This window comes from Lycorma delicatula, chromosome 8, assembly GCF_047948215.1.
Source record: "Lycorma delicatula isolate Av1 chromosome 8, ASM4794821v1, whole genome shotgun sequence".
In the NCBI taxonomy this organism is placed as follows: Eukaryota; Metazoa; Arthropoda; class Insecta; order Hemiptera; family Fulgoridae; genus Lycorma; species Lycorma delicatula.
In genome coordinates this window covers 60,016,300-60,031,933 of record NC_134462.1, presented here as the reverse complement: position 1 = coordinate 60,031,933, position 15,634 = coordinate 60,016,300, and the positions used below count along the sequence as shown (strand labels likewise).

General features: G+C 29.1%; 1 protein-coding gene across 1 annotated transcript in view; it reads right to left on the bottom strand.

Annotated features, from left to right (window-relative positions):
- GluRIB (Glutamate receptor IB) overlaps positions 1-15,634 on the bottom strand; it is a 250,505-nt gene that overhangs the window by 46,976 nt on the left and 187,895 nt on the right. Inside the window, exon 10 of the mRNA XM_075372702.1 lies at positions 14,262-14,356. Within this exon, the coding sequence (XP_075228817.1) occupies positions 14,262-14,356 (95 nt within the window). The remainder of the gene's footprint in view (positions 1-14,261; positions 14,357-15,634) is intronic.

The window sequence follows — 15,634 nt, the reverse complement described above, 5'->3', positions numbered from 1 at the left end:
TAATTGTTAATTTTTAATATTTATTTGTTTACTATATAAATACCGTGAACGGGCGCTGATTGCGAAATTTCCTTGTGCGCCTAGGAAAAAAACTCCATAAAAATTACAAGAGTCCGTAAAACACTTATAAAAAAAAATTTACAAGAAAACGGAAAAGAAAAACAAAGTAGTTACACTCTCGAGTGTTTATAAGTCAAGAGCCTCATATAGGATACTTAGCATTCCACTTCCCCTGCAGTAAAGCTGAAACCTAGGATGCAAAGTACTTTGAAAATAATAGATCCGTAAATCGCGTGGCGAGGAGGATAATAGATCCCAGATAATGTAATAGGCCCCATCCACATCAGAATTTCAATCGAAGTCAGATGAATTTCATCCATGCTGAATCCAGGGAGTTGGTGATGTCTTAAAGAACTTTAAATAAGCACCGCAGTACCACCATGTGCTCTACCAACTGGATGATTTGTCTTATATACAGAGTACCTTTGAAGCCAAATTCAGTTCCTGTTATTTAAGTGTGCTTCCGAGATGAGGATGACATCTAAGGATTCGGTTAGGACGAGAGCCTCTAGCTTCTCTCATCGATTATTTAGGCCGTTGGTGTTCAATTACCAATTTTAAGAAATCTAGCCATCAGCAGATTTTGGCAATCTCTTGGATGTGTTAGCCTGTTAGGCTCCCTGTTTCTGGACCATGAACTTTGTGTTACAGGACAGATTCTCCTTAGTTTATCCTCAGAATCTCCAAATTTACGCCCAATCACCATCGCATATGATAGGAGGAGATTATTGGGATCGGTACTAGGATTCCTGGATGCTCTTCATCCTAGTGAGGATAAATTGGTACTACTTAGGTTAAAGCAATATGATTGTCAATCCATAGACTCAAGCCGAGCTATTCTGAAAAAAACAATGCTTCCTTGTATCTGTTTTCTTTCTAGGATTTCTTTATATACTCTGAAACTTTTGTCGTTGGCTAGCCGGTCCGACTGACAGAGTGCACAAACGGTGGAAGTGCTTTTTCCCTTCTTTGGCAATCCGTTGTCCTGTAGCTCTCCATACACTTGACACAGCGGAACGATTGCATGCAGGTCTTGTTTTTATGACCGTATTGCTGGAAATGCATGCATTGTACTAGACCGGAATCTTTCTCGAGTTTCAACAGTAATACTGCTGATCAGTAACACTGCAGTTAACGATACATTTTAAGCTATAAATATCCCTATTATTCTGTTGAGGTTCGAGGTTCACAAAAACACATTGATATCGAATCCTTTGTTGATCTTTGATAGGCATTCATTATGCTCCGTACCCAATGTTCATATTTCTCAATTTTCTCCTTGATTAGGTCCATCGGAACTGAGTAGAGTAAATCCCTGATCACCACTTAAAAGTCCTTTGATCTTTTCTGGTGAATGTATATCCAGTTAGGTTTTGCTCACGGACCAAGTCTACAATTCTCTTTTATATCTCAACATCCTTTGAGATAACATGAAGTTGCTTTGCACCGATCAGCCTCACATTATAATCATCTCTATCACTGTTTTAAGTAATTCATATAGTCGTATTACGTCAGTGATCCCATACAGGACGACTGACAGAGGTCTGATAGCATTTTTTTTGGTTAAAAATAACTCTTGTATCTTCCATTAGAAGGTTATCAAAGTTATTCGACAAAGATAAGTCATGAGAGGAATTGTTCAGGGTTAGTGACACCCTATGTTTAGGAGATACAGGCACAATCTGCTGCGGAAAAGAACGCTGTTGACGCGTTCTTTTATATAACGCTATAACATCTCTTTCACTATCACTTTTTGACTAAATTGATGACAAAAATTGTCTCCATCATCTTCCTGTAAGATTTTCTGGGGTTATGTTGAAGGTAACATTAGTTTAGATAGAAAAATAGGATTTATAAGATTAAAATTCAGATTACCATGGGAAAATGGTAGCATCTCAGAATTTTTTTCTGTAAGGCTAGTGATTTGAATCCCTATTAATCTTAGTATTTCTCATCCGTTACAAAATATCCACATCTATTTCCATGTGTAGGTTTTAACAAACTTTTTATAATTTGAGTACAAGTTTTTCATGAAAATTTGAATACTTTATTTCTTTTATAATGATTACTTTAAGATATTCAAATTGCAATTACTTAGAAAAATATGAAGTGATAATTATCAAAAAAAATTTTCACTAGGTTTTATGTTTAATATCAAAAGCATTTAGAAAAGCCCACTGAATTGAATTTAATAAATGATAAAATACTAGCGTTTAATCGTTGCGGCTTTATTACGCAATATTTATTTATAGTAGACTTATTTATTTATATATAAAAATTATTTAATCAAGAATATTGTTTTTAGATTTTCAATAAATCCTGATAAAACGATAATAAAAATGTTTATTAAAAAGATAGAATCTGTATACGATAAACAACGATTGTTGCCCAACGGTTAAATATAAATGGCCCTGATAAGGGGAATTTTGAAATATAGCACTGAAAAGTGCTACTTGAGATATTCTTATTTCACGACTTTCTTATAAACTAGATTGGCAGTTATTTTTTTATGGTGCTGGAATGAATAAGCAGCCTTTTTCGCATAGCATTTGTGTGTCTCGGATGTTGTTTTCTAGATATTGCCTTGGAAACAGACGACGCTGTCAAATATTGGTAGTCAGTTAACGGTAAGGGTTTGTAAGCCTCAAAGTTACCAGAGAAGCGCATCCTTAATACAGAATGAATGTTGTTACCGAAAGTGGTATAAAGTCACCATTGCGGTAAACCTGGAATAAAAATGGAAATAATCTACCGCTCGCTACCAGCTCACAACCCACCATGTCATAATTTTGGATATTTGAACGAAATATTTATCTCAACTAGAATAGTATTGATCCCAACTATTTTCGGTCTTAGTTGAGAATTGGGAGGAATTCTCAACTACATTTGACAATTATTTCCCGCGCTTCGTACGCCAATATCTGTATATAAAACATGATATGAGAAAGAGATCGAAAAAGACACGCATCATCTCCTACAGCGGGTATAATTGTATGAGGTAACAGTTCTCCATTAACATTTAAATATTCTATGCGAAATTTTGTTCATTAAATTAATTAATTTTGATGCATTCTAGCATCCCCGTCGCCCGAACTATATGGCTACTTGCGTTTTCCGTAGATATTTATCCGGTCATAGCTCGTCTCGTTCGCCCATCCCGTCTAGCAAGAAAGCTCGGCCCCTTGGACCCCGTTGCGTTCATTAAACTTTTGCTTTTGAGAATAATAACAAAAATTTTAGCCTGTTCAATTTATAAAAAAAAATATCAGTTTATTGTGATTTCTTCAAAGCAACAGTTAGGTCAGTACAGGACAAGAAAATTGAGTAATCTAAGAATGTGTAAATCAAGATAGTCGGCCTCCATGTTAAAAATAATAATTATAACTGGTTAACTGTACAAAGTTAAAAATGTATTTTGCCCGGTTCTTAGAGTTACCTGATAAACAGCACTAGGAGGTGACCGTACTTCGTTTTTCATTAAAAAAAAAAATGTAATTAATTTTATTTTGTTTCTTAATCAAGAAACCGAAGGCAGGTACAACCAATTGTGTCACACATACAGTAACAGTGGCTGTGTTGGTTGAGCCCCAGCACCGTACACTGTCACACCCCTTAAAAAATCGAAATCAAAAAAAACCCAAAAATGGTTTTCAGATAATTATCTGAAGAGTATTTTCAAGCTCTGATTTAGAATTTATTATAATAGGAAATGGGGAAAATTTGAGAACATTTTTAAAATTTTTGTTTATTAAATTAATTAATTTGACGCATTCTCATTTCAAGGTTGAATTTCGAAAAATCTAGAAATTGGTTTTTAAATATTTACATGTAAATTACACACACCAAAAATCAAGTTGATATTTTTATTTCTCACCAAGAAATTAAAAAAAAAAAAATTGCTGGGCAATTCTAACCCTTTTATTTTAAAATTTAAGAAAAAGTAGAAATTATATTTAAATATTCACATGATGTTTACACACACCAGAAATCAAGTTGAAATCTTTATTTGTTATTGGGAAATTAAAAAAAACTAAATTTTATTATTATTTTAACTCTTTAATAACTTGAGTACTCTTTAATACGTAAATTAAAAAAAAAAATCTTTTCTTAGTGTGTACTCTTACCGTAAGAAGAACCTGAGTACAAATTTTCATCTATTTATCTTCAGTACTTTTTGCTGGGCATTGGTGAAACAGTCAGGACAAGTAGCTTTATGGGTACAGATTATAATGACTGTTAAGCTGACATAATGCTTTATAAACTACTTTACCATTTACATGGGAAACTTTATCTAAAAAAAGAACATGAAACCCCTGATCTTTTGTAAAGATAAATGTCGTTCTACTGAACTCAAGAAGCTTAACTAGAAATAAAAGTTTTTAAACCGTCGAGAAGTCTTTTTCTTATTTTATTGGTGAAAAATCGCACAATAAGTTAAAAGTTTTTACTTACTTTTAACCAGTGTTAACATTTTACTTTCAAAGTAAGAATTAAAAGATTAATAATTTATCAATTTTGATGAAGAACGACACATAAAAAAAAAAAAAAAAAATAGAAAAAATTAACAACATGTTACCGGTTGTTCTTTTACCGGTTTTTAAAATTTAGGAAATAAATGAAAAGTTTAAACATACGACAATTTAAAAAGAACATTGTTTTAAATGTTTTCTGATTCGTCTTTCAAACCTTCAAAATAGTTTATTTCGATAAATTTGCTGTTAATTGAAACTATATCGAAAGCCTTCATCATAATAATGATTTTAAAAAAAAATCATGAATTTTTTCCCACTAAATAAAAATTTATAGAACCTCCAGTAAACAAACATTCCATTTCAGTTAATATTTAATTGTGCATTTATACCAATAAATCAACTATGTATTTAAATTATTCGGAAAACAATTAGTATCTATGGAAACAATATTAAAGGTAAACCATTATGCATCATCTATGATACTATGCTTGTTAAATTGATCAATTTCATAGATGTTTTATGTTTAAATACTTAGTAATAATATAGATAATATTAAATGATTTTTTTTTAGATTTCTGTGTAATTACACCTCAATTTTTTTTTTTTTAATTACTATTGTATATCATATCCATAGTTGTAGATATGAACAAGCCAAACTGATAACTATAATTACTATTATTTTATATTTAAATTTGAGAATATTTAATACTTCTATTAAAAAATATTTATCTCACTTCAGAAAATATAATATTTATATTAAGTTGTCTTTTTTTCTGCATAGATATCGACAGTTATAATATATTGTGTTATTTAATAAAACAAAGGGATTGATTCCAATATTAATTTGTTCTCCAGTTGTCTCATAATTAGAGAACTCATCTATACCAAACTTTTTTTTCGGCCGCAATGTTTAATTTACAACCGGTTCCAATTAACCGGAACTTTAAGTAACTTTGAGTACAAAAAAATTGCATATGCTGAGTGGGGTTTCCATTGAAATCTCTTAGTAAATGTCTATGTACACATATCTTATGCAGCATACATAAATATATACTAAACATTGTATCTAAGTTTTGTTTATTTAACCAAACATAAGATAAAATTATTTTTAACGTGACTAGTCATTTTCTCTATACTTTAGTAATATGTTTGGATCCTCGACGTGTCCGTATACGCATGTTTGTTAGCATATTATTTTATAGATATTCATTAAAGAAAAAAATAATAATTTTACTTAATTATATTTCTGTTGCCATGGTGACAGAAATGTAATGAAATTAAAAAAACACACACACACACACATACACATACACATACACACATCGTTTGTATCAAGAAGCATGGTGCTTCTACACTGATTTTTATCAAATTTCAAAAAAGCTTATGCTTACTATATCTTTTTTTAATGAAATGTAAAAATTTTAAATATTAATCTAAAGAAGGTACTGTTTATAGTACAATATATTCTCTATACAATTGTTAGTTCATTTTTTTCAGCTAGATGGTAGTGCTTCATTCAAAATAAAAATCTGAGCACATACATCAATCCAACGCATCACCCTTTTCATTGGAGAGATAATATTGAATAAAAAAATTAACCGATACTCTCTTTATAAACAGACTGATGAGGGTATCAATTTGAATATTATTAAGGTTTCAGTGAGTTTCCATTCTGATGTGTATAGTTACATTATTGTATTTATCTAGGTGAAGAATATATCAACGGGAAACCATTTTTTCTCATGTTTCACAATGGCTGTAGACAGTAACGAATGGGTTTATCATTTATTTTTTTTAATAAGGTTCTTGTATCGAGTTGCCTGTAAACATTTTTGATTAAAATAATTAATAGTTATAATAAAACTTCCACTGTTCCACTGAAGCTAAAAAAGTATTTCTTTATGTTTTATTTACATTTACAAAAAATATTATAATAGATGAAATTTAAAAAAAAAATAAATTATTATTTATTTTAAATGATTAATACATTTTTATTCATTTCAGTAGATAATGTAGATAACTTCAGGAATAATTAAACGTGATATTCAAGTAATAATATGAGGGAAATCCTTTTTGTAAGTAAGAAAAAAACTTGAGAAGTAAATTTTTTATAGAAAAGGTTTGGAAAATAGTGGGAAAATGAGCTTTGAATATTTCTTTTGTATAATTATTAAGTATTTAAACAAGATACAAAAGAACGTAAATATACTATTAAAATTTATGATAATAATAGTTTGCTATAATATGTTTTCCATTATGGTGTCCTTACTACAGCAGCAACATATCGCTATAGCCGGGAAAGTAACAGTATTCTCTTTGATCAATTCTAGCAAAATTAAAGTTAATGATGACTTTTAGTTTCTCAATACACTTGATATATTTCCTTAAATTGTGACAGTAAATGCTTCAAATTACATGATGCAATATATAATATTTTAGTTAACGCTTTTTGAGATCTCCTACGTAAACATTTTAACATGATCACTTAGTTTATTTTTATTTTTAATAGTTTTTAAAATTGCCGATTTCCGTGGCGGATGGCAGCTCCTCGGCCTTTTATCCGGGGTCATGAATTTGAATCCCAGTCAGCATTTTTCACACGCTACAAATATCCATTTTCATATTCCCATGCACAAACGTCTCTGTAAGCTTTTCTGGTCAATTAATTTATCAAGCAAAAGATAAAAATATCAAATATTGTATTTCATTATGTAATTTAATTTAAAAATATATATATATATATATAATTGTTAATAACTATTCAGACTTTCTAAAAAAATTATTTATCTTTGTAATTTCTAGGTAATAATAAAAAATAATATTGTTTTTAACTGTTTTTAGAATTTTTACTTCATTCGTGATGATGCTTTTGAACAGTTTAGTAATTTTATCGCTCTCAGCGAAAATGTATGGAAGTATTACTGATAAAGAATGAAGAAATCTTATCTTACCATTTTGAAAAATTTGGATTTTAAAAATTATTTTAAATTGAATTCAATCTACTGAATTTTTCTTATTTGATTGGTTCCTTTCTGCTCCGTAAGCAGCCACTTCTATACCTGCTGACCATTTCTTAAATAGTATAATAACACAAAGGTTCCATTTTGGCAAAATATAAGCTATTTTCTAATTACTATTATTAATAATCATTGATATAATAACAGACTTTTTAAAATACGAGTACATTTCCCATTATGTGTAAATATTTTCCGTTGCTCTTTTTCATACGAAGTTACGTTTTAAATAATTTACAGAATTGAAATCCTAGAAATGTCTATTGTATCGTAGCTTAAATTATTTACCAGTGAATTGATTTCTCTTCATAAAAAGTAAAATTTAGGTACTTACTCGGCCAGAATGGACTTTACAGATAAAAATGATCAGGACAAAGAATTAAACCCCTTTTCCTTTTGAATTGAATTGAATTCAATCCAAAATTAAACTTTAGTAATTTTTTTTATTTTACACGTTTCGGAAGCACTTTAGTAATAAATTTCAAATTATGAAAATTAAAAGAAATAAATAATTGTTAAAATTTCAGACTTTTTGAAATTTGAAACGGGTCTGTCCCTTTTTTCAGGGAATTTTTTTTGTTACACATTACCGATAAATTTAATAAAGTTAAGGGTAAAGAATTAAATCAAAATTTGAACGTTATCTATTTTAGTAAGGATTTCTTTCCATGTAATAAGTAAAGTCTAGTAACAGAAAGATAATCGGTCAGTTTACATAATAAATAGTAAATTAATATACGTTATTAATTTATAGCTTCAATAATTATTTGAAACATGGATTCCATTTATTTGTAATTATTAATACTAGTGCGATACATTACCCGAAACGTATACGCATAATTTCATGTCATTAACGAATTAATTCAGCAACATAGGGAATTAGTTAAAACGCTGTATATATAGATTTACTATATTTTGTTTGAAGATTCAGTGTTGACAGATCACTAGACAGATACGGTATCCTAGCTTGATGCCTCATGGCCACAACATTACAAACAAGTAGTCTACACAACCGACGCAGTTACAAACAATGCTCGTATACATGGCTTGTTTACGTCAAAGTAATTTCAACTTACATGCAAATTTACAATTTGTCTCTCGTCCCCTATAGTAGTATAATCAGCAACATTATGATGTAATATGTTGTTTTCTATACAGTAAAACTGCTATTTACTATATAATAATACCTTTCTGTATTACCTATTTGTATTTATCACATCTACAAAACGCTTTATTACATTTAACTTTTGGAGGACAAAATATTGGTAATTCTTCATTTATTTATTTTATTTGGTTTGTAATATTTTTGTTGTAAATAATATAAGTAAATATATTTTACAGTTAATAATAGTATAATTTATTTATTAAAACCCATTAGAAAAATCATAAATTAAGTTTGATTTTTTCAAAGTACTTTTTATTTGATAAAAAGTAAAATTTAGGTACTTTTACTCTGCCAGAATGGACTTTACAGATAAAAATTATCAGAACAAAGAATTAAACCCCTTTTCCTTTTGAATTGAATTGAATTCAATCCAAAATTAAACTTTAGTAATTTTTTATTTTATACGCTTCGGAAGCACTTTAGTAATACATTTCAAATTATGAAAATTAAAAGAAAGAAATAATTGTTAAAATTTCTGACTTTTTGAAATTTTAAACGGGTAGATCTGTCTCGTTTTACAGGGAATTTTTTTAGATGATGTCTTTCTCAAAATTTGTGTCGCATGAAAAGAATAATTTCAGCGAATATTGTACAACTAAGTAATAAATAAAAGAAGAAATAATAATTAACAAATTTAAAAAAATGTGATAATTTGTAAAATTGAATATTGAATACATTTTTTCTTCATTAGACCAATCATAATGTGTTTTCATTTTAACATTTTTTTTTTATCTCAAAATAAAATTTTCAATCGGTTGCAATATTAAAGATAGTAAATATGATTACATAAAAAATCATATGCATAGAAGCTTCCATCGAAGCTCCTCAGAGGTTACATAATAATATTCCTATACAGAACATTCAGTGTATGTACACACATACAGTTTGTTAGAGAACAATATCATTGTTAACTCAACACAAAACAAAAACAATCAAAGGATTAAGAAACATTGAAACGCTGAGAGGAAAAATAAAATGAAATTATGAAACTAAAATTAATAACAAAGAATATTAACTAAAACTGAACGTATTAAGATAGTTAACTGATGGGTAACGCTCAGTTGATGCAGAAAAATCGGTCCGTGGGGATCCGATTGACCCCATGAAAATGAGGGGGAACTTCTTCGAAAAACAAAATATCGGAATAGCTTTCTTATTATGTAAAATATCGATTGGTTTCAAGTTACTACTATTCTTTGAATAAGAGACTAACACTTATCTGAGTAAAGTTTTTTGGTATCGCCAACCACTGGCCCAGGGGTTGAAAAAATGGGGTATCGAAGACAAAAAAAATCATAACTCCCTTAATAGGCACAGTATCGAATCGGTGTTCATTAGTCCTGTAAACATTAATTAAAACTTTTCTCTAAAACAACTTTTGATATGTACACCCCTTACGGTAAGGGATGAGCAAAATGTTGCAGGAATTGTATGTAGATAGGGCTTGTCGTAGCTACATGTGAAACATATTTTCACATGCAACCATTGTCGTATTGAGTAAATTTGAAGTTTTTTTTTAACTTTAAGGTGGAAATCTTTTTTATCCCCTACTTAGCACCGGTGAAATCTACTTTCTGGCTTGCCAAAAGGGATTTTTTAAATCAACATCTCAACAGTTTCCTTCACTTTTACAACCATATTAAATGAATCAATGAAATTGAAATAGATTTAATTTGTTTTCTTTAAAAACTTAGTAGTTTAGTTTTTTAGCATTTTACTGTCAACGGTACGAAAAATAAGCGTCGTGATTTGCGAGGAATAATGAGATTCACGATTAAATAGGAATTATACGTTCCCGAAGAAGATTAACGCCTAGTTTCGAGATATGTGCCCAGGCTTGAAAAGCATGTCAATCATGTATCTTTGAATTTATTTGAAAACAGTGAGGATTTTAGGTGGCTGAAGAGACTACACGTGCTTGATCTAGTTGATGGACTATTATAATGATCCGGATTTGTTGGAGATACGACTTTTTAATTCTTTTTGTTTTGTTTTCGGTTTATGGATGCTTATATTTATTATTATGTATCTGTTTATTATTTATCTACGGTTATATTAAAGTTAATGTTTTATTATTGTTCTGTTTATATTCCCAACTTGACTAATGGCTTGAAAATATTTATTAATTCTGCATTTAATTACATTCTCAGACACTATCAAATATTGCAAAGTTATTTCGTAGTTAATAGTTTTTGTATTTATTTTTTTGAATTGTTTTTGTATTCATTGAGGATTATCAGTGGTTATCCTATTTCAAGTGGTAGTCTTATCATACAACTTACTTATAGATTCAATATGGAAGCTGATTGTATATAAACGAATTTAACCCCTTCCACGCAAAAAAAAAGAAACTTTAATTGGTTTAAAACTTTTGCTTTCGTCAATATAAACATTCCTTTTTTCCTTTTAATAGAAATAATATTGATACATCTCTATCTAAGAGTAGATATTATGTACTTGGCTACAAAATATTGAGTAAATATTCTGCTTTTTTTTCTTTTTTTGTTGAATACGATAAAGCATAAAAAAATTGATAACCAATAAAATTATTTTTACTCATAAAGAAATAAACTCATTGTTTATTATAGACCGTTTAAATTATTCTAACTAAAGTTTAAATTTAATGATTCTAATTAAATGATTATAATATTTATTTAATTTAATGATTCTAAAGCGCGCGCATACAGTATTTAATTTGCGCGGGTAAGACGGTAATAGCGGCGACAGTCGGTACTAACTAAACTAAAATAATTTCACAACTTACCTAAATAGGTTTCTCTTGTAGCGCCGGCACACTGATTTAGCTGCGAGGCTTAACGTACCAAATATCAAATCAACCCGGCAATCGAGTTCGAGACCCAGCCAGACCGAGTTACTTTGTTACACTTTTAATGTTATTCATTTAATTCTACCGCTTATCTGTGACGTCAAAAGATAGCAAACGACTACAACATCATTTTTTGGGGCGGAAGTGCAATCTTAAAAAGATTTTTCTTGCAAATAATGTTGTTTTTTAATCTTTAACAAATGTGCTTAAGAATATTATGGTATTAATTAGGCAAAATCTCGAGATACTGAGGATGACCTTGCTTTACAGCCAGATTCCCTTGATCTTTTAAGTTAAAAATTGAATGATATCATTGCCCCCTAGTTTAGTAATCTGATAAAGTTTGATCAAAATCGGTCCACTAGTTATGGAGATATAAGGTGATTTAGAGGCTAACATCGAACACACACATGTACGTACAAACATTTATATCCGGTTTTTTGGGTTCCTTAGGTATCAAAATGTCAAGAACTGGTGAAAACCGCATATATAAAAATTAGACCGATTAAAATAATTTCCCTTTTAGAGCTGTGCTCTGGTATAGCGCTATCGTACGGGAAAGTAAAAATTCTATATCTAATTCTATATCCTACAAAATTTTAAAGTTGGACAAAGTACTTTTGGTGAAGCTTTTTTAATAAATTGCTAAAATATTTTTTTATTTTTTAAAAAATATAAATTAAATTAAACATGTAAGTTTTTTAATAACTAATTTATACCAATTTTTATTTAAGTATTTAAAGTTTACAACGTATGAAAATTATAACAGAAAATAACTAATTTTTTTTTCAAAGTTCAAAGAGTAAGTTGATGAAAAAAATAAGGTAATATTTTATAATTAAAAGTAGTTTTGCATTAGAAAAAATTTTTATTTGCATTTTCTTTAGTAAAAAAACATAAGATAAACTATTGTATAATTATAGGTCAAAATAAAAGAGATTAGAATAAAATAAATGAATATAATCATTATTTCTGTAGATATATTTAACTGCAATTACAGAACGAAATTCTTGTTTTTATTCTGGTTTAATAATTCCAGTAAGATGTAGATTATTATAGTAATTAATTCTACTTTACTGAAAGTAGAACAAAATAAAAACAGTACTTTTAAGTTATTTTGTACGATATTATTCACTTGCTTTATTTTTATGTAGAAATAAAAACAAACTTTAAGGAAAGAATTGTGATAATTTTGAACGTTTATATATTTCAACCAAATCTAGATAAAATCAAATCATTATTTTTGTCTGTAATTTTTAGGGATAATTTTTAAATAAGTTTCTCCAATTCTCCAAATTTTTTAAGCGGTATGTAGAGGCGTATCTATAATGAAAATAATCGTTAATTCGACTAATTAAATAAAAATTAAAAAGCTTTTTAAGCTACATATATTACATGTTTTTTATCAGGTGGTATATAAGTTCACCATGTGTTTTCCACTGTGATTTACATCAGCTTATCTCCTCCCTTTTTAATGGTTGTATATGACATATAAAATAAATATATAAACTATAATAAAGTAATTTATTGACTGTATATTAAGGTTTTTTCAATCGAGGTTTTCATTGTGAGATTTAATGATTCTTTTCATATTATATTAGACTATTTTTAAAAACGTATTTTTTTATCTGATAAATTATACAGAGTGTTTTTAAAATGATGGGCTCAGATTCTACTTGCAAAATTAATAAACAGTAAATATCTTTACTAAAAATGGCAATTTCTCCTTCGTTCTCCCCCCCCCCCGGCATTTTGGTATTTTTATGTAAAAAATTATATCTCAAGTTCAGAGAGAGGAATAAGATGATTATTTTGTAAGGGTCTTCGTAATACACTTTTAAAAGTAGCAAAAGATTAGGACTTAAATATGTTAAATTTTTTAATGTTCAGATACCAAATCCATTTTTAGCATCAAAAAACTTTTATATTATTCTTAAAATAAAAAACTAAAACTCATTCATTGTATGTAAGTAGTTATGTAAAATGTAAAAAAAGTATATATTTTTTTCAATAGTTATGTTTGCTTGATACTGTTTATATCTTTCAAATTATTGAAAATATTGAATAATATAAGATGATAAAACTAAATTAATTTCAGTTTTTCATTTTACCATATTCTGTACTTCATAAATTGCCGATATAACGTGTAATGTATCTTTTACTTTCGTAAGGAATTACAACATAATTTATCTTTATCTATTCACCTTAAAATTATATCATGTTGATTATATTTTAAGTAATTAATTAATATGGACTTTAAATTTATCTTTTATTTTTTGATTAATTAGGTTTTTGTGATGCTGATTTTACCGCAGTTTCCCTTTATCCATTCAGACAAACGCTGGGTAGGTTTTCCTTTCCTTTTATCCATGAGTAGCCTGTCTAAGCATTCCTGATGTGATCCATTTTAATGTGTTATTATTTACTGATCAGAATAAAAGTTTTATTTATTTTCATTTCCATTTCCATTATTTACCTGTGTGAAAAAATTGTGGATACAAAGAAAGTATTCAGTTGTTTATTACAAATAAAATAAATTTGATCGACCGATTAAATGGATTACATAAATTTTAAGTGATATCATTTTACCATCATCGTTTGATTCTGTTGGTTTTTTCTTTGTCGATTTCCCCGCCCCTTGGAACCGGATTCTGTTGTTAAAAATATTAATGAACTTAGGTAAGGAAAAATAAATTATACAATATCCTAATTTACTATTATACCTTACGAATCAGTTCTCCAACCATTCCATCCCATCCACCTTTGACGTCTGAATTTTCAGCTCCGTACTGACCATCTTTCACAATCCTTAGTTCGTCTGAAAATTTAAAAATTAATGATTAGCAATAAGGAAGCATTAATAAAGCAGCATAAAATCTTAACCGTATATCATTACACGTTTAAGACAACTATCTGAAAATTATAAATAAGGATAATATAGCAATCAAGTTGTAAAAAAACCGGATTAATTTTTTGTATCTTCTATTCTTGACAAAAGAGCACTTGTCTTTAGTGTTCAATACAAAACCTTTTTTGTCAGTGGCAGTTATAAGAAAAAAATTATAATTTAAACAATTAAGTTTTAAATCTACAATTTGTTTCGTGTTTGAAGTTTAAAAGAAATAATTATAACAATTCAAGAGAATATTTACTCTTTATATACATCAGAACTTCCTGCTCCGGATTATATTACTTTCGTTTACAAACGACTTTTTTTTTTACATTTTTACAAAATCCTAGCTAATTCTAGTTGATGATGAAGATCCGAATCAAGTCTTTGCTAAACTACAATCAGAGCTAGCCGAGATCGGCGCGTAGCTGAAGAAATGGAAAATGAGGATGAATCAGAACAAATCGAGCCGTGTGACATTTGCGAAGACAAGAGGTGATTGTCCACGGATCCACTTGAATGCCGTCTGTCTACATTCCTTCCACGGACCGGGTACGGTACCTTGGCCTACACTTGGATCGTCGTCTGATGTGGAAGGGCCACAAAAGGAAACAGCTTATCAAGTATAGGGAAATAAACTGTTTGCTGGGTAGAAACTCAAAGTTATCGTTACCTAATAAACTGCTGATCTATAAAGTTATCCTTAAAATCTGGATGTATGGGATCCAACTATGATGTACGATGAGTAACAGCAATATTGAGATAATTCAAAGATTCCAAAATATAGTGGTGAGAACCATAACAGAGGCGCCGTGGTTTGTTAGGGGTAGAGAAATTCATGAGTATCTAGAATTACCTTCTATTTAGCAAAGAGAGTCAAAAAAATTGGCTCGCAGTAAAAACAAAGATAAATATGTTAGATAAATAAGTAAATCATCAGGCAATAAATCTATTAAGCATCAGCGATGAATCAGGTGATTGAAACGTTTTTATGTGCTGCACCTGGAAGATGTAACCAGGTAAGTGAACTGGAGAAGGAACGTAGGAGTGGGAACACAGGTTGACTCTGTCACTACGTAGTGAACGTCACTTTTGTATTCTAGAAATTATATGTATCTATTTACCAACGAATGTTTGTTTTATCTCTAACTTTGTTTTCACATATAGGTACTGATGATATTGTTTTTGTTTTTATTTTTTCTTCTT